At 39.0% G+C, this 18,830-nt stretch overlaps 1 protein-coding gene across 1 annotated transcript in view; it reads left to right on the forward strand.

Annotated features, from left to right (window-relative positions):
* Positions 1-6,205: 6,205 nt before the first annotated feature.
* UVRAG (UV radiation resistance associated) overlaps positions 6,206-18,830 on the forward strand; it is a 78,764-nt gene continuing 66,139 nt past the window's right edge. Inside the window, exons 1-5 of the mRNA XM_026855117.1 lie at positions 6,206-6,323; positions 7,756-7,790; positions 10,122-10,283; positions 12,398-12,472; positions 17,512-17,597. Of these exons, the coding sequence (XP_026710918.1) occupies positions 10,155-10,283; positions 12,398-12,472; positions 17,512-17,597 (290 nt within the window). The 5' untranslated portion in view covers positions 6,206-6,323; positions 7,756-7,790; positions 10,122-10,154. The remainder of the gene's footprint in view (positions 6,324-7,755; positions 7,791-10,121; positions 10,284-12,397; positions 12,473-17,511; positions 17,598-18,830) is intronic.

Genomic DNA, 18,830 nt, shown 5'->3' on the forward strand with positions numbered 1-18,830 from the left:
CCCCCCCCCCCCCCTTGTTGAATCAGAAACACTCTCTTGAACCTGTATGATGCTTTGCATGGTTTATGTGGGATGTCACCAGCAGTGGGAGAGTGGGGGGAAAAAAGCTTCTTTCCAATCTAGCCACCGATTTATAAAAAATTTCTTCCAGGCCAATTGAATTTAAACTTCGTTCTGGAAAATGTATTCAAATTTGTAAATTCTTTGAAAATTAGACTTATTCCAACAGAATTTCTGAAACTTGCTCATGGGCATGGATGCAGTAGGCCCCCTGTCACCGTTTTATTAATATCTGACAGAGTTTTCAGCCTAACCCTTCTTTCATGGTGGGGGGAGGCTATTTGACAGTGTCTTGAATGGCTGTTGCTGAAAGAAACTAAACTGCCTGCCTTGTTTAGCTTTAGATGCTCCTTTGACACCTTTGCAAATTGATTTAATGTGTCAAAGTGCTAGTGTTTCTGCTGGGCGCAAGAATTCATGAATAGTTTTGCTGAAAGAGCCAGTGCTAAAGAGAGCAGACCATGCAACTGGGAGGGAGGATGGGGGTGACAGATGTGGGATGAAAAGAAGACAGACCTTCCCAGCAGTGAGCCATTAGATCATCTAAGCTAATAATAAAATGATAGGCTCCATGTGATAAAAAGTAATCTTAGCCGTTGCCCATATTAATGACTTGAGCTTCACAATTTATATTTGGAGCCTGAGCTAGGAAGTGTGGTAGACCAGTCACAAAGATAGAAAAATGGGCTTTGGATGTGTTCTCATCCAGCTTGGATATACTTAACATTTTTATTTTTTTTTTCCCAGGGTCATCAGATTCTTGTAAGAGAATAATAAAGTGGTTAAGATGGAAGAGGAGTCAGAACTCTGTGCTTATTTTTGCTACCCATTATGTGGCCTTGAACAAATAACTGTGAAATTCCACAAATACTTCAGGCTGTTGTAGGTAGTCACTGTTCTTGTGGTTCCACGAACAGTCCAGACCTTACGTTAACAACAGTGCCCTTCTCTCTCTTGTTTTGACTTACTACCTTTTCTTTCCTTCCTCCCTCCCCTCAATCTATTAATGGTACCAAATTTTTAGGCAAACCCCCCCCCCAAAAAAAAACCAGTGCATAACTTTGTCACTTCAGTTTCTCAGGCCTGGAGGGAAGCAAAGAATGGTGTCTGGATCAGTTTAAGCCATCAAAAAACTGCAGTGCTTTAAAAAAAAAAAAAAAGTCTGTCTGCTCTGTCCTGCTTTTGTGGTGGGCACATCTGTGTAGCTGTAGTGAGCTGGTCTGGAGGAATTTACTCAAGTTTCTAACTTCTTTTTTTGCCAGCTTTACCTTGGTTAAATGCCCTGACCCTCACCATGAGACTGCACAAACGCATGAGAAAATGTGGTGTGTGATGGGAATGAGTGTCTAGATGCGGAAGGTGGTATTTTAGGCAGAGGTAGTGGAAAATTGTGATATCTTAGTGTTGAGAGAACTAAAGCATGAAGGGACCAGACAGTTTCAGTCCCTTAAACCTCCGAAGACTTGGTAGACTGTAGAGTTCTGGGATCATCTGATGAAAAAAAGCAAAGTATTAACAAGGTTGTTGATCAAAATACTTTATTCTGTAGCAGTCTGACTTGTTTATAGCCTGTGGTAAATCTGGAGAGGTTCCCAGAATGTCATTGAATGGGAACACTAGGTACATTAAACTACTGATAATGGTTCTTCAGAAGGATGAAAACTGAGTGCTTTTCTTAAATGAGAAAAGAGACCCCTGACTTCTGAGAGAAGCTGGTCATTGCTGAGTGTGGATGGTCTCGCTGCACTCCAGCTCTGTCAAGATGCTGCTCTTGAATTCTGGGAAGCCAGTTTTGTGGTTCTGCAGGCAGGAGGGGTGAAACCTGATGGTAGGCTCTGCTCTTCTTCGTGATCTGCCTTTCTGTGTATCTTTGGGATATCTGTATGCTTATGACCTGTGATTATCTTTACCTCCAGCAGTGTTTTTAAAATATAAGCTGCTACCCAGGATTTCTTCTAAGGCAAAATTAGTGGATCTCTTCTGGTTTGTAGTCATCTATCCTCAAGGTAGAGGGAAGCACTAATTTCTTCCATGTAGGTCAGCGCAGAGTTGCTATATAACAATTGTTTCTACTCAGTTGCAACTTAGACTGGCAATTAAATCAAATGATAACAAGGCCTAGGATGTAATTTCACTGCTTCAATGACTTTCTTGGGAATTGCAAAGGACTAGGACAATTGTGGTAATCAAAATAGCTTCTGTGTCACAAACCCCCTAGAATGAGCTGTTAAACCTGCTCTACTACTCTGCTAAGCAATGATCCAGATATGCCATCATTCAGGCTGCCTGCACTAAATTGAGCTGTTGGAAAAGTTAAATATCCTTTTTAATGGTATCAGTTCTGCTTGTCAGACCTTACCTAAATCAGTGCTCTGCTGAAAAATAATGTTTTTTGCAGTAGGATATCTCATCAAGATGCCTGGTCTAGTGTCTGAAATCTTCAGTACTGTGTTATTGATAGACTGTCAACTGTTTGAGGAGATAGTGGAGAAAATTATCCGTACTCATCTGCATATTTTGCTTATCTCTTTTTATGAAAGCAGGTCCTGCATGATCAGCTTGCAAACACAGCTGGCCATTTTTAAGTTAGGTGACTCATGAGGCTGCCAAAGCAATTATCATGGGTTTTTTTAGCACTTTGATTTTTAAACTGGGCTTTTTGGAACGGTTCTTCTACTTGCGCAGCATCTCATCTGTGGGGATCCCTCCTTGTGATGAAGCTTTCTTGATACTTTTATAGAAAGAGCAAATAGATAAAATTTATTTCTCATGAGAAGTGATCGCTCTTTCCCACTTTACTTAAAAGAAAAAGGAAATGAAAGAACTCAGGATTATTTGCAGCTACTGTATTCGGTGTAATGGGTCACTTATCTGTGAAGAGTTGATTTTGCAGTTTGAAATGCTCTGGTACCTCATTGTGAACCACTTTTCACGTTGCTTATAGAAGTGCCAGGCTGTACGTAGCTCCACACATACTTTAACCCAACAGTTTCACTTCAGCGGCCCTGTCCGCCTTTGGCTGCTTGTTGCTGCTCTGTCCCTCTTTCATCCACTCAGCTGCTTTTACAGCCACATTGTGAACCATATTGAGGAACTGATCTGGTGAAACTAACCCAGGGAAAGCCAGAGGTGGTTAGTTTTCATCCAGATCGCTTCCCCCGTGCGATTCACTGAGCAGCTGCACAAGTGCTTATTTATGGTGGTACGAATGAGGAGGGCGATGCAGCCTGGGAGTAAGCAGCGGGGCTGGCAGCAGGGTGGTTTGGCTGATGGCACCGATAGCTGAGCTGCAACACAGTGGAGTTGTTGTGTATTCTAATCTCTTGAGGAAAAAATGATGTGAAACACATAGGTGGTAACACTTAATAGAGATTTGAAAATTCCCTTGCATTAATACTTATTGTCACAGAACAGCTGCAAGCCCTTGAAGGATTTTACAGCCTCTTTCGGTTGTCTTTTTGGATATGTCTTTGTAGCTGATGGTTTCCTGGCTAAAGCTAATTATCTTTGGTCATGAGAGGTTAATTAACTCTGAGTGCTGCCTCTGTAGAGTTCTGAGGAAATCTGAATAATGCAATATCATATCTGCCACGGTGTAGTGAGCGAACTGGAAGGTGGCTTATTTTCAGGATCCAAGTCCCTCTGTCATCATGACATCATACTAAAGAATGTGAACAAGAAAATTGTCCATATAATTGGAAACTTGTTCCCTATCAGCTAGGCTGAGTGGACAAGTAATGGGACAGAAGGGAGGAGGAGAGTGATGACTAAGTTGGAGATTTAAATAGGCATTCATTACCTGTTGCATGTTGAGTCCTCAACTGTATTGTGGTCTCACAGCCCCACATTTAATGTTCCTCTTCCAACTGGTTTGGGAGAAGTGAGACTTTAAACTCCAGGATAAATTCCAGACTTTGAAGGGTGCAAAGAAGTCACAAACCATGGAGATAAGGACTCCATTCTCTCCATTCTGTCCAGAAGGGCACGTGTAGGTTATGACACACTACAGCTTCTTCCAAACCTCACTACATATACTGAAAGACAAGAAACCTGCTTGGCTTTGCTTGAGGGCTACTTCATTGTAACGTGCTACTTAAACCAGTCCCACAATTAGTTTGCAATCTTAAAATGACCTGGAGAAAGTTGCTTCCTTTGTTAGATGCTATGTGAGCTATTCTTCTTAGGTTGTAAGGGAGGTTTTTGGGTTCTTTTTTTTTTTTAAAAAAAAGGTGGTAACTAACATGGTAGAAGATAGATTTGTATGCTACTGAAGTTAATTAAAGGAGAGAGCGCACATAAAATGTTTGAATCATTTTTATAGGGAGTGCAATGTATGTTCAAAGCTGTTTCTTAAGGAGTGTATACGTTGCTCATAAAAATGGCCAGCAAAACTAAACAACTTTCAGGTTAGATTTGAAATAATGTACAAGGTCAGTGTAGTTAAGTGAGGCTTAATCTTTCTGTTGACATTCTTGATAGCAGTTTCTAACAAAGACCATATAGTTCTGCAATTAGGCAGCTTAGAAGGGTTTTTTTTTGCATTGTTTTGTTGTTGGTTTGGGATTTTTTTACATTTTGTATTGCACGTATATACTAGAGGTACTGGGCATTCTGTCTCAGGCTGGTTTTAGTCCAAGTAAAAAAAAATTAAGTCTGTCACGTGAACAGAAATTTAATATTCCTCTTTATATATTTCCAGGAAGGAAAACTAATATATCACTTAAGTGATAAGTGATATAAAGTGTCATACTGTGATTCCAAAACAGATGATGGCCTTTCAACTCTTGTTAAAAGCCTTTTAGGACAAGCTGCCAACAGAAAAGTTGTCTTTTGGTTTCAGAAGCATTTTAAATCCACTTTTTGGTCAGTGTGAGAGTGTTTCTTTTAAGGTTGATCCAGATTTGCAAGTTAACAGACTTTTGGGAAAAGGAATTATTCTGCAGACTTAACTTTGTGGTAAAAGGATGCTCTGAACCAGTTGTTAGTGACTTGTAGGTGGTTTGTGGTGATCCAAAAGGGATAGGTGAGACACTGGTTGGTTGAGAGACTAATTGGGATAATATGTTACTTGAAGGATTTGGTGAGAACTTTATATATTTGTAGTGGGAGTTGGAGTGCCAAATTCTGTTCTAAGCACGCAGGAGTTTTCAAAGTTAAAATCAGAACCACAGCTAAGCAATGATTTAAGAGTGACTGGTCAGTCCTACAAAACTTCTTTAACTAGTTAAATTTAACAGTAAGGTAGTGATGTTAAGTATTTGTCAAAGACGAAGGGCGTAGAATGCTTTGAAGCTGAGGATTTGAGCCACAGCTATTAAAGCTGTTTGGCACTTGGAGAGAAATTGCTTCAATCTGATGATTTTCATTCAAGATAAAGTATTGTAGAAAGCTAACATAATGTTGGAGTTGGATAAAACCACTTAAACTAAAGATTTTAGTGACACATTCTAGTGTATTCAATCCAAGAGAAAAATACTCAAATTATCCAAACAGAAAGTGGATGACAGACATCACAAATTTGACTGTGCCCTTAATTTTCCTTGAAAATCTAGATGGGTCTTTCTGATGTATTTTATTTAAGGCTGTTACAGCAGTTTCCAGGATTACTGTGAATTCAGGAAGCTTTGTTCAGCCAGTTATGTATGGCTCTGGATTAGGTGGTGGTTTATTTTGGAACTCCGGGTCCACTAGTGCTTGTTGAAAATAGCTTTGGCTAGGAAGTGTTTCCAGTGTGATGAAGCAGAACACCTGGGCGATGGTGCTGCTGTTTGATGCTAATAGTGTCACATATTTGCTTGAAACTGCTCGAGTAGTTGAGGTGATTTAGACATGTTGAATAAAAATTATGTAGAGGACATGAGTAAGACTAGCTTGTCTTGTATATGGGTGTTGATTAATTCGATCTCTTCGGAGCTAGTTATTGCTTGTCCAGTTGGTTTCCTGTGGCTTTGCTGAATGGGTGTGGTTTACACTAGCTCTCTGCCAAAGAAAATTGAGGGGTTTGGTGGGATTTTTTTGACAATAGTGCTTTGGAAGTCATTAAAATGCTTTAATGCAAAAAAAAAACCAACCCAAAAACAAACAAACAAAAAAGAGTTCAATTTCGACTTGAAGTTCTTTATTTTGTTTTTTTCTTTATTTTTAGCGTCGGCTTCGTCACCTTCGGAATATCGCTGCACGTAACATTATCAATAAGAATGGTTATCGCCTCTTGGATACGTACTTCACTCTTCACTTGTGTGATAATGCCAAGATATACAAAGGTAAACCAGGCTTTGCTGCCAACTTTTTTTACATTTTAAATTCTTATGATACGAATTCTCTGTCCTTTATTTTCGCCTTGACGACCTGTTGCCTCTACTTGAGTCACGTATGCCAACAGCGGAAAAGAGCTCTTTAGTTTCCTGAACTTCATAAAAGCTTTCAGCAGCCAAGGAAGCAAAAGAGATGACGGATTTGGTAGAGTCTCTTAAATCAACCTATTTTTGTTGCTCTCCTCTTCGCCCTCCCCTGATAATTTGAGAAACTTGGGAACTTCCAAGAGCACATAAAAGTTAAAGCTTTTGAAGCCTGAGTTTCTTTGTGTGGGGGAGAGTGTTCCACTCTGTGTGTACCAGTTATTTTATGGAGCATAAACCAGCACTTACTATTATCAAAGTTTTCCAAAAATAGAATTGTTAGCCAATGGCATGAAGCATCCAGGCATCTGTTCTGCTTTTGATAACTGTGTTTGAGTGTTAGATCTCATTTCTCTTTAATGCTTTGCTTCCCACTACAATGTATAGTTCTTCACTGTGGAAAGATGTTATTAAAATATATTTTTTATGCTCCTTCTGATATGATTGACAGTTGGAGCTTTGCAGGCAAATGTTGTTTTTTCTCCAAATTTTTATTTTCAGCTAGTGTAGTGGAACCTTGTTTTTTATTTTTTTTCAAGGTTGCTGGTTTAAAAGAATAACAATATGTAACTTGAGCTTGCTACCTGCACTTTCTTGTGGTGGTTGGTTGAACTGATCACTGTTTCTGCAGTGTTTGGTGTGTGGAACTGTTTTGTGCTCTATCAAAGCTTTATCCTCAGACCCCAGCGCACTGAGGGATGTTGTACAAAATCTGTATTCCAGCCTCCAGAGCTGTCTACCTAAAGACTTTAAGCTCTTACTTCAGCTGGGAAAGCCAAGGTCCATGTGTCAGCAGTTGCTTATTTCCATTTAAATACGGGGTTCTTGGCACCTCTGCAAGGTAATTTGGCTTGTTCACTTTCTAAGCATCTGGAACAGGTCACCCTTGCTCTTCAGGAAAGCAGTGCAGTTAGTTTATCCCTGTTGCACTGCTCCAGGAAGATGTCATACGATAAACCAGTCACCTTGCAGATGTCATCCAAATATTGTAAAGTACCGGGGCGCCTTCTTTCCCCAGAAATCAAAACCGCAGTAAATCTTGAGGATTATCTTGGGTGTAAAGATGAAATGCTAAATTTAAATAATGACTTTAATAATTAAGTGTGCATGAATACTTAGTCAAAAGCATGATGGCATTTTAAAGTCTTTCTCCTGAATCTGTTACTGATAAAGTAGACCCACTAGCATTTGTCTTCCATGAGTGTTACTTATTTTAGCTCTTTCTATTTCAACTATGAAGGTTTGTATCAGTGTTTAAGCTAATCTAAAAGTCGTTTTTTTACTCATTTTTCTTTAGAATTCTATAAGAGTGAGGTGATCAAGAATTCTCTGGTAAGTTATTTTAATATGGAAACACTTTCTTTTTAATATTGTTACTGCAGCGTATTGATTTCTCTGCTGAATACCATAACTGTTAAATGTATTTCTGCTCTTCAGTTCTGCTAGGAGCATCGCGTACTTCTCTTCCTTTTCAGGTTCTTTTCACAAAGATTGGAATAGTGAGTTATTGAATAGTAGAAATGCAAGGTCATTTTAACAGCTGTGGAGCTACAATCTGTTGGGCCTTCTGCAGATAAGACCAAATATTCTCAAGGGTAGGGCGTTTTCATGTGAGAACTGTTCAGTGCTCAAGTTAAGTTTTACAATATATATCAATTTTAAATATCGAAAACACTAAATAGGCATAGTCATGTTAGCTGGATTTTTACTGGTTTAACTTCTTCCAGTATCTGAGGATTGTATGCATCATAACTCAGGTTTGTTTACAGTTCATCTTTTTATTTTTTTTTTCCTTGCTGTTCTTGCTGGTGTTAGCAACAGAAATAGCTGCTTTTACTTAAATGTCTGCAAATTCAAGAGCACTCGTATATTATTTTTCTGAGTGTGCAGATGTATTAGAAGCTCAGTTTAGCAACCTTGGTGTAGAAGCAGAGGCCCTGCTTGTAGCACCCCAAATAAAGGGAGAGTCAGTGTTGCAGGGTATACCACTGGTTTCTTTGAACATCTTTTTGTTGTATAGGTGAACAGTAAGGAACATGTACCTGCACATATAAATGTGTATATTCTTTGAAGATTTAACAGCTTTAAGAAACTGAAGTCTGAAAACATTGCAAAGTTTCTAAATTTTCCAATTCATGTCAGTGAAGGGTCCAAAACTGAGCAGTTTATTACAACTGAGAAGGGGTAGATCTCTTTGTGGGAGTAGGGTGTTGCAAATGTTGGATAAGGAAGTCTGAAAACCTGCTAAACAGACTTTTAAACGTCTGCATTAACGAGGTAGAACTGTGCCATTTATAGCACTGGACTGTAAATGCTTTTGAAAACCTCCTGGATGGAGGGAAAGCTGTCTACATCCTCAAGGCTGTTAACTTGTCCAAGAGACAAGTTCCTTGCGACTTTAGGAATTTGAGTTCTGCCTATTCTGAATCAGGAAAAGGAATTACAAGAAGGGAATCTAACCAAAGGAAATACCAGATGGAATGACAAAAATCTGAATAAAAGATGTCTTGAGCAAATTCCATACATCTACGGGTATCTTAACGGCCTGGTATTTCTGTGTCTGAACAGCTACCAAATATCCCTTCTCCTTAGGAAAACTTGATTAATGCATTCCTCCTGTAATACTTACAGGGTAACTTTGCCCCTCCCTTTATTTCAGAGGCATCTTATTCTGAATTGCCTCATACCAGTTCAGAGATGTTTGTCCTCTTCCTGGCAGCTTAAGTGCTCAGAGAAGAGGCCTGTTCGTTCATGGGGTGGTGGGTTCCTACCTTTTGTTTTAGAGGAGCTACCTTCTCTGTGTGCAGCAGAGGAGGGAGGTACATATACAAAGCACTTTCCCATTTCTGCATTTGGACACCCTGTGATTTATGGCCTGTAGAAGTCCTAAAGTTGATATCTGGCTCTTAGATTGACTTGGTTTGGTTGCACCTTGGACCAATTACAACAGTTTCCATAAATCTTTAAATTAGAAGTTGTCAGAGGTGAGTGCAAGTTCTTGGAATGCTTCACGTTTGCAAATCTGAGTTCTGGTGGAATAGATGTTTGCAGTTTAGCTTAACGTAGGCTTCAGTTTAGCTTAACATATGCTGCTTTTGTAAAGCTTGAGCTGCAAGTCTGATCTCTTGGAGTGAAGAGGAGCTCTTTGTAACAACATTTGAAGATTGCCATCAGCATCAGTCAAGGAGGAGAAGAATGTGAACAAACCTGTCAATAAATTATGCAAACTTAATTACTGGATAATAGATCACCATTTAAAATTTAACTTTTGCAACGTAAACTATACCCTAGTTTTCAGAAGTTGAATTATAACTTGGAAAGGAATGTTACTTCCACTTTTAAGGTTCCTGATTTAGCTAAACGGAATTAGTAAATTCTTCAACATCTTGTAATGGGAGGAAGCAGAGTCCACTCTGAGTTTCTGAAGTACTTTTGAGCATGTAGCTTTTAACTCTGGAATTCTGTCTAGAAAACAGAGTAAGGAAGCAGCAGAGCCTGTTGACTTTAACTCTGTGTAAACCTTGAAATGATGGGCGCTCGTTATTCTTAAGAGGTTTGGTTTTTTTTTTAATCTTTGAGGTCGACTTTGGTACTTTGTGAATTGTCAATTTTAGGACTACTTTCAGCTTAAGTTGTTTTTATCCCTCTTTTGAATACCTACAGAATCCAACATGGAGAAGTCTGGACTTCGGGATAATGCCTGATCGTCTCGATACCTCTGTCTCTTGTTTTGTTGTGAGGATCTGGGGTGGCAAGAAGGAGCACTTTCAGCTTTTGATTGAATGGAAGGTCAATCTAGATGGGTTAAAGTACTTGGGCCAGCAGGTAATGTGAAAACGGTTTTTCCTCGCCTTTTTACTTACGGAATCAAACCATCTGGATGATCGAATATACAGAATGCTAAGAAAAGAAATTAATGCATTTGAAGGGTGTGTTTTAAAATGTGATTGCAGAGGTTCGTGTTAGCTTACTTCAGAGCTTTAAATCTTGACTAGCTGAATATTTTAAGCTACCATTGTTCACTGAGCCTTTTAAACGATACTGCTAGCACTGGGTGCTTTAAATTGCAATGTCTTGATTCAAGGAAATGGCAGTATGATTGTATAGATGGTTAAGTGAACGTAGAGCATAATGTCTGTGTGTCTTAGTTTTAACCCATTCTCATGGTAATGACATCCTGTCAAAGATCTTTAGTCCAAGGAGCTTACTCTGTAAGATCTGTTTTAATTCTGGTACTTGTCTCCTACTAGCCTTCTGAAAGAGGTCACAAGTGCAGTGTTTTCTGTACTGTGGAGCTTATAGTACAGGTGACTCAAAGAAACCCATATCGCATAAATAATAAAACCACCAAGAAATAGTGTCTTTTGAAGTCACTAGATTGTCCTAATTCCAATGGGCGCTTTTTGACTGAATAATTGATAGGATCTATTTAGACTAGATCACAGTTTATTTCTCACTTTAAAGCTAAATATTTATTTAAAAAAAAAAAACCAAAAACCTGTGATGTTTTTAAGCCTGGAAAGGAAGCTTTATAGGGAATGTATGCTCTAGCTTCACATGTGCATTGATCCTGGCCAGGGTACCCGGCGCTGGTGGGCTGGGAGAGAGTCAGAGGAGCAAAAGCAAGGAAAAACTCGTGAGTTGAGATAAATACAGTTTAATAACTGAAAGGAAAAAAAAAAAAAAGAGGGGAGGGCGGAGGGAGAGCAGCACACAAGTGGTGCAAAAGTAGTTACTCACCACCTCCCACCAGCAGACTGATGCCAACTGGTCCCTGAGCAGCAGTTGCCTTGTGAAGACTGACTTGTTTTTTTCTGCTAAACATGATGTTCTATGATGTGGAATATCCCTCCGGTCAGTTCAGGTCAGCTGTCCCAGCTGTGTCCCCTCCCAAGCTTTTGTACACCCCCAGCCTACTTAGTGCAGAGGCAGAGTTAGAAACAGAGGAGGCCTTGATGCTGTGCAAGTGTTGTGCAGCAATAGCTAAAACACTGCTGTGTTCCCAACAGATCTTAAACACAGCACCATACGGGCTTCTGTGAAGAAAATTAACTCCATCACAGCCAAACCCAGTACCCTTCATATTATAGCTTTCTTTCCATTTGTTTTTACTGGACAGAAGAAATGGCTCCCTAAATAATATGTTCTAGTGCATGGTTTTATTTGAAATAATGATTAATAGCAGGATATTAGCTATAGTACTGAATGCTAATTTTAAGTCTACCATAACCACAAAAGCCTAATTTTGAGTATCATTTTAAGTAATACCATGTGAAAGCTAATTACTCTTATCTCTGGATAATTTCCTGGTCTCTTAGTTACTTTTCTCAGCTGTAAATGCAGCAACAGGAAAGGTGCTCTGGCCAGTGGTTCTGATTTCAAGGTAGAATGGCTGGACATGAAATCACAGACTGGTTTGGATTGGAAGGGACCTTAAAGACCATCCAGTTCCACTGCTCATTCCACGGACAGGGCCACCTCCCACTAGCCCACGTTGCCCAAAGCCCCGTCCAACCTGGCCTTGAACCCTTCCAGGGAGGGGGCAGCCACAGCTTCTCTGGGCAGCCTGTGCCAGGGCCTCACCCCCCTCACAGGGAACAATTTCTGCCTTAGATCTCATCTAAATCTGCCCTCTTCCACTTTAAAGCTGTTACCCCTTGTTGTATCACTATACTCGCTTTGTAAAAAGTCTCTCCCCAGCTTTCTTGTGGGCCCCTTTAGGTACTGGAAGGCTGTACATACTCATCGACTGTTATTAAAGCTGTGAAACAAATGCATTTTCTATGGTTAAATTCATTTTTCTCTTGGGTTTCATGTGTGTCTATAATTAGAGGTGCTGAAAACCTGCATTTGGTTATCAAACAGAGCAGTTGATGCTCGTTTGCAGTGTAAAGTCATAGTAAACTGCCTATAAAATAATTTAAATTCTCTTCTTACAGATACATGCAAGAAACCCAAATGAGATTATTTTTGGTCTCAATGATGGCTATTATGGAGCTTCATTTGAACAGAAGGTAAGGGTGTATCGTATTTGTTCTGGCTTGTTATTACTGGTGACAAGCTGAGATTCAACTTCTAAACTTAAATTCTCACACTTGGATGCTCAGTACGTTAAAGTGTTTAGTTTTGAGAAGAAATACTTTTTTTGACGTGATGGATAAGAACTGTTTTCTCGCCTCTGTTGCCTGGATATCTGAGCTGTTCTGGGAAAATTTAAAGCACAGCATTTTAAGTCCAGAAAAAACCTGGTTACTGAAAATAAGCCTTGACTTCATTCTTTGAGGCAGACACTTCATTCAAACGTAGAAAGAACATTTTGAAAATGGTGTGGCTGTTAAGACTCACTTTCATGCCAGTTACAAAAGCATGTTATGTTTTGGTTCTCACTCTTAAAACCAGAGTTTGTAGCTTCTAAATGGGAAGCTATTTATTTGCTCTGTGTTGCAACTGTTTTGCCCCATAGTTGTGTTGTTTTTTTTTCCCCCAAAGTCTCCACTGTAGTATCTGCGCTTGTTCAGCTAATATGGTGACTACAGCCACATTAATTAGATGTCAGTTCTGATTACTACATCCATGATGGAAAAGTTCAAACTTACCTCTTGTAAATAGCACAGTTGACAGGATTTTTTTTTTTTTTTCAAATCCCAAATTGCTGCTGGCAGTACTGTGGTATAGATAGATTGTGTAAGGAGTCCTTGGCTGGAGAGAAAATGACTCTTGACACACAGCTACAGTTTCTGTATTAGCCACAACCAGCAAGTCCAGTCTTGTGGGGATTTGAATGGAGGCAGTAGCTTACTCTGTGGGGAGAGTGGAGCAAGGGACAAGAATTCTGACTGTATGCAGGCCTCCGAACTGTTTGGTATTCTGATGCTTATCCTTCAAATTACAGATGGTTTGATACGCAGCTCAGACTCTGCTTCCTGGCGCTGCTAACTCAGTTTTCCTGAAACAGGATGAAATTCTAGTTTTTCATGGTTTTGGTATTAATAACCTGGGCCTGAATTCAGTGATGGTAACACTATCCACTTTCCTGATTATTTGTTGTCAGGACTTGCTCCCTAGCTCATCAGGTTTAAAAGTACATGTTGCTTTTGGTTCTTGTTCATGCTCTGTAGCGACGTTGCAAATACAGTTGTAGCACAAATAATCTCCTTCTTTGTACTTCCCTAAAATTTATTCAGTTCTTGCTGGCTTCAAGAGCTAGGAATTTATTTTATCACCCTGCTCTGGAGCTTCTGATTGCTTTCTTTCAGTTTCTTGACCTAAATCTCTTCTATAGTACTAAACTTCCTATTTTTAAGTAACCTGTCTGCTCTTCAGACCAAACTAGTTGACACAAGCAAACTTTCAGAAGCTGTGTGCACTTAAGGGGTATTTCTGCTTATGCTTTTCATTCCGATGCTGGATATTCTAAATATTATACATCCTCACTTTGGTGGTTATACTAAACATTATTTATGAAGCACCATCTGGAACCTGTAGGAAGTGACTTTTGTTGTCGGGTTTCTGATGGTGCTTCTTTCTTCCCGGTGGTCTCTGTAATACTTTAAGACATCTTAGTCATAAGCCTCAATTTTTGAGATAATACATGAATGAAATGGCAATTTTAGTTTCTTTGCACTGGCATGTATGAAACTTGGGAAAATAGATGCTTATAAATATAATTTTGGAAGTCTAATGAAAACCTTGTGCACAAAGACACTTCAGTCTTTGTTGGAAGTGTCCTCTGTCCATACTGAAATGTACAAAAATAAAGTTAAGGTATGGTAGGTTTTTTTTTCCCATTGCTCAAAAACCCGTTGTTACTTTAATAATTCTTTGGACTATGGAATTAATTGCCAAAGTAGATTTATGGAGTCCTACAATAAAGTGCATTTTGTTAGTGTATTAAATGTATTTGTCATTAACTAAAGACCACTTATGAGCCAAAATAAGAAAATTTTTGGAAGCTGACTAAGCCATTCTGGAGATAATCCATCATTTTAGAGTTGTTTCAAAACATACTGTAGATGTATTTCCGAGCATAGATTGATCCATCTGGAACTAAATGCAAATTCCCATTTTTCTTTCCTGTGAACTTACCTGTGATAAGAGCCTAAAAAATCTTGCAGCAGAATAAACTGAAGTAGGGCAGGAACATTAGGGACTGCCACAGCTGTAGTTTTTATTGATAAAAATTGTTGATTTATTGATTAAATGTGTATCTCCCTGGTAAACAAAACCACCCAGAGCAACATGCTCAGATAGGAATATTCTAATTGCTAAATTATTTCATTTAAAATTGGAGCCCTGAAATCTTACAGCGTCACTATGTGATGCACTTTAGCTGCTGTTTTAGAAGCATCGAGCCCACTTGCATATAAGGTAACGTTCAAAAATGCAGGTTTGTGCTCAAAATGCTTGCTTTGTAGGAAGCTCCTGTCATAAAGGAGCAAAGCAGAAAACTCTAGCAACAATACTGGTGGAGAAATTCTAGGTAAACCAGACGATTTAGTATAGCGATTATTGTCTTAATAGAATAAAAGACCCATATCCAGAGCCTCTTTATTATTGTTAATATCATCACTGACTCTTCACTTTTTTTCCCCACTGATGTTAAAATAAATTCTTTATCCTTGGCAATATGTAGGTATTAGGAATTTTTCCTTTCTTCCATCTCTTCTGTCCAGCAGCAACAAAGCTGTTGCTGATATGCAAATGAAAAAAAAGAGAACGTTTTCTTATTCCACTTGCAGTTTTCTTGCTGCAGTGGATATATAGCACAGCAAGAAAAAAGTTGGAAAACAAGGTTTCAAAAGCCTTTGTGTGTGCCTTCTGAGCCCTCAAGGGTATTTACTGCTTTACTGTAGCTGTCTGTTAGTGGTCATGTAACTCCTCTTCCAGCATTTGCAGCTTTTTTTTTTTCCTCAATGTAGATACAAACGTGTGTTGCCGGTGTAGTTACTTCGTTCATAACCACATTTGACTTTCACATAATTGTACCTCCCACTTCTGGTTTTGTTCAAGCTCTTTTTATTATTATTTCGTAGTAAATTGTGCAGCAATTTTGCTAGAAGGCTTCAGCAGGATTCTGTTTCTTTCATCACAACCATGTCCAGTTTATTTTCCTGTTTCCTTTCTGGCATAGAACCACTGAAGCACTTGTTCCTCCCTTAGTTTAATTCTCTCTAGTAATCACACAGTGAATTGACTCTGTTTGGATTTACTTGAACTGGACCAATGTTTCAATAAGGTAGATGTGAGCTTCAAAGATACTTTTTTTTTTTTTTTTTTAAAAGCTGTCAACGAGGACTTAAAATATTCCCAATCCTTTAGCAGTTTTCTGAATCTGCCTGATTTTGTCCGAGACTTCATGCTTGTGTGTAAAACCACTTTTTACCCAGGTTTAATAAAATTCATTACTGGGTGCTATACAGGCTTTTCAAAAAACCAGATTTCTTCTTCTCTGGTTTCGTCAGTGCTTTCCTGGCTTTCCGATTTTCTTTCAAGCATTTTATGCTTGCTGCTACTAACTGATAAGATTCATCCTTGCTCTTGCAGTGATGTCTTTTCAGAAAGTGCATTTAGGGAAGCAAGTGTAGCTTTTAGGTAATGGCTAACATTCTATTGTCTCCTTAAGAAATAAAACCAGCTCTCCACAACTGAAAACATTTGGCTGTGGCCAGGGGTATGGGGGAATTGAAGAATAATTCATATTCTTTAGGGATACTGAGTTGTAGCTACCTTTTCATCGTCAAGCAGGAAAGACCCTTATCTTTGGAAAGCTGCATTTCTCTTCACTGTGTGGTCTCCATCAATGCAGGTAGAATCTTTCCCTGCATATGTTGGGGTTTGTTTTTTTGTTTTTGTTTTTTTTTTGTTTTGGTTTGTTTTTTTTTTTTCTCTTTAAGCAACTAGATCCTGGCCACTTAGCACAAGCAAAGCCTTTTTGTGTGTTGACAAATATATGTGTCTCTATGTAAGAAATGTGACAGAAGTAAACCAACTCCCCTTTCAAAGGGCAAACTTCTTTAATAAGTCTGAAACTCTTCCACTGCACAGTCTGCAAATTTCCTCAGAGTAGGACAGTTTGTGTAGACCATTTGGTGTCTGATTCTGTGGGAATTTCCTTTTGTAGTACAGGGAAAAAATAAAAGGCTAAAATATTTTGCTCTTCCAAATTTTTTTTCCCTCCTGAAACTCTTGGCCACTCCCCTTGTTCTTTGAAAAATTTTTCCTTTTGTTTTCTGAAGACAGTGTTTTTTGAAATGACATCAACTTCATGCTGTACAATGGTGATGCTGGTAGCTGTGCGTTTCCAATTTTCCACCATTCTAGTTCATTCAGGCATTAAGATGTTGTTATTTTGGTATTTTTTCAGGGGATATATATATATGGAATTCAGCATGTAGGATCCACATCTTGAGCATGGAAATGAGGAGCTGAGACAGCTGCTGATATGGTGTCTCTGTTGCAATATGATTCATAAATTATAGATCTCGCAATTCTTTAGGTGGAACCTTATTTTTGGTGGAAAAGAATGTCCGCTGCATGGCAGCTGTGTCAGTAGATGTTGACATGTAACTGCATTTCAACATCTGTATGGAAACAGCCTGTTGAGTCAGGGAACAAGATGTAGGCAGGGACTGTGGTACTTGCTACCTCGGTATCACTGCTGGAAAATGAACTGATCACGTGTACTAGCTGGCACATTACTAAATAGACTCTCAGAGCTGAAGCTGAAGAATGGCAGTACTGTAAATTGTATCCTTCGGTATTTCTGTGCATAAAATGTTGTGCAATAATAAAGTTCAAGAAAACACACTCCGTGTCTAGAGCACAGATAAAGTGATAGGACGTTAATATCTTTATAGGTAAGTACTTGTTGCAGACCAGACTTGAACTTGATCTTACTGCCACCTCAGTTTGCTTCTACCTGCCAGACATAAAACTCTGCGACAGATTTAAAATACATTAAAAGCTAGATCGTTTTTTTCTACCAAAAATGCGTGCTTTTAGTCAAGGTGGAAAATTTTTGATTCTTCAATTAACATTCTTTCTTTGCCTTAAGGATCACTCAGGTACCCTGAAGAATAGTCTTCTCCAGGTGGATCAGAACTGTGTTCGTAACTCTTATGATGTCTTCTCTTTGCTTAGGTAAGGTTTTTGAGAATATTCTGTGTAGCTCTTGTAACTTTTTCAATGTGTGTGGAAGGAGCCTTTCCAAATATGAAAAAAACCTTCTGGACTGGAATATACAAAGGAGATAATCTAGGTAGTGCCAGTTCCCTGCTGGTAGCAAGGAGATGGGCCTTGGCGTATGTGGGTGCCTTGGTGGTCTCTAGGGCTCTGCATGTGGATACTTGAATGCTCTGAACTAGAGCTGGCTGTGTTGGGGAGCTTCTGTGGAAAGCCCCTGCTGTGCTCTTCTCAAGTAAAATGTAAATAAATTGGAACAATGGGAAAAAAAGCAACTTGCCAAAACTTAACTTGGTAGAATGATGCTGTAGTTGGAACAAACCACCTATACACCTAAGTGTGTGGGATTTTTTTGTTTGTTTGTTTTTAAACATTGAACACTGAATTTGTTTTGCATAATTCTCCTTTGTAATCCATAGCGGAGGCATCTGGGTACTCAGGACCCAGTTACTTCAGGGCATGTATGGCATAAGAAAGGGATGGTAACTGCACTTTTGGGTGGTTATTTGGGTGTCTCTGTTGGTGAAAAACACAAAATTCTAGTATGAAGGTAAACAAGAAGGCCTTTTTGAGATCTGCTTCAATTATAAGAATTCAAGAATGTTCGCTGTGGGGAAATACAATAGAGATTTTAAACACTCAGTAGGTTGTTTTTGAGGAATTTGTATTTAAAAGGCATTTTACGAGACAAGTTGATAACTTCAGCTCCGCAGGAATTGCAGTAGATGTGCTACAAGGGAAAAATCTCGAAAACGAGAAGTTTATTCTTTTAAAAGTCTTTGGAAAAATGCACTTTTTTTTAATCGGTTGTCGAAGTCGAATCCATTCGGTGGCTTTACAGTAGGTGTCACTGTTGCCTGCGGGAAGAATTAGTTTAGGTTCTGTGGTGAAGAAAGCAGGAAAAGTGAACTCTGGGTTGCTTATTCAGAAGTCTTTATTTTATAAGCTCTCTTAAAATTTAAACGTGCTTCTTCTTGATTCTGTAAAGCATATTGAAACTAAAGGCTGCTTTCTGAATGTCTGTGTTCTGTACTTTTAGTGGAAAACAACCAGGGGGGCACGTTACTAAGATCTGGTTATGTTCTGGCACAGTCCATCGGAAGAGAACTCCTACTCTACCTCACATTAAGTCTTTGTTAAATAGAAAGAAGAAAACATGTGATGGTCGTCCTGATTGCTTTATTCATGCTG

The sequence above is a fragment of the Athene cunicularia genome (genome assembly GCF_003259725.1).
Source record: "Athene cunicularia isolate RWA chromosome 1 unlocalized genomic scaffold, athCun1 chr1_part1, whole genome shotgun sequence".
In the NCBI taxonomy this organism is placed as follows: Eukaryota; Metazoa; Chordata; class Aves; order Strigiformes; family Strigidae; genus Athene; species Athene cunicularia.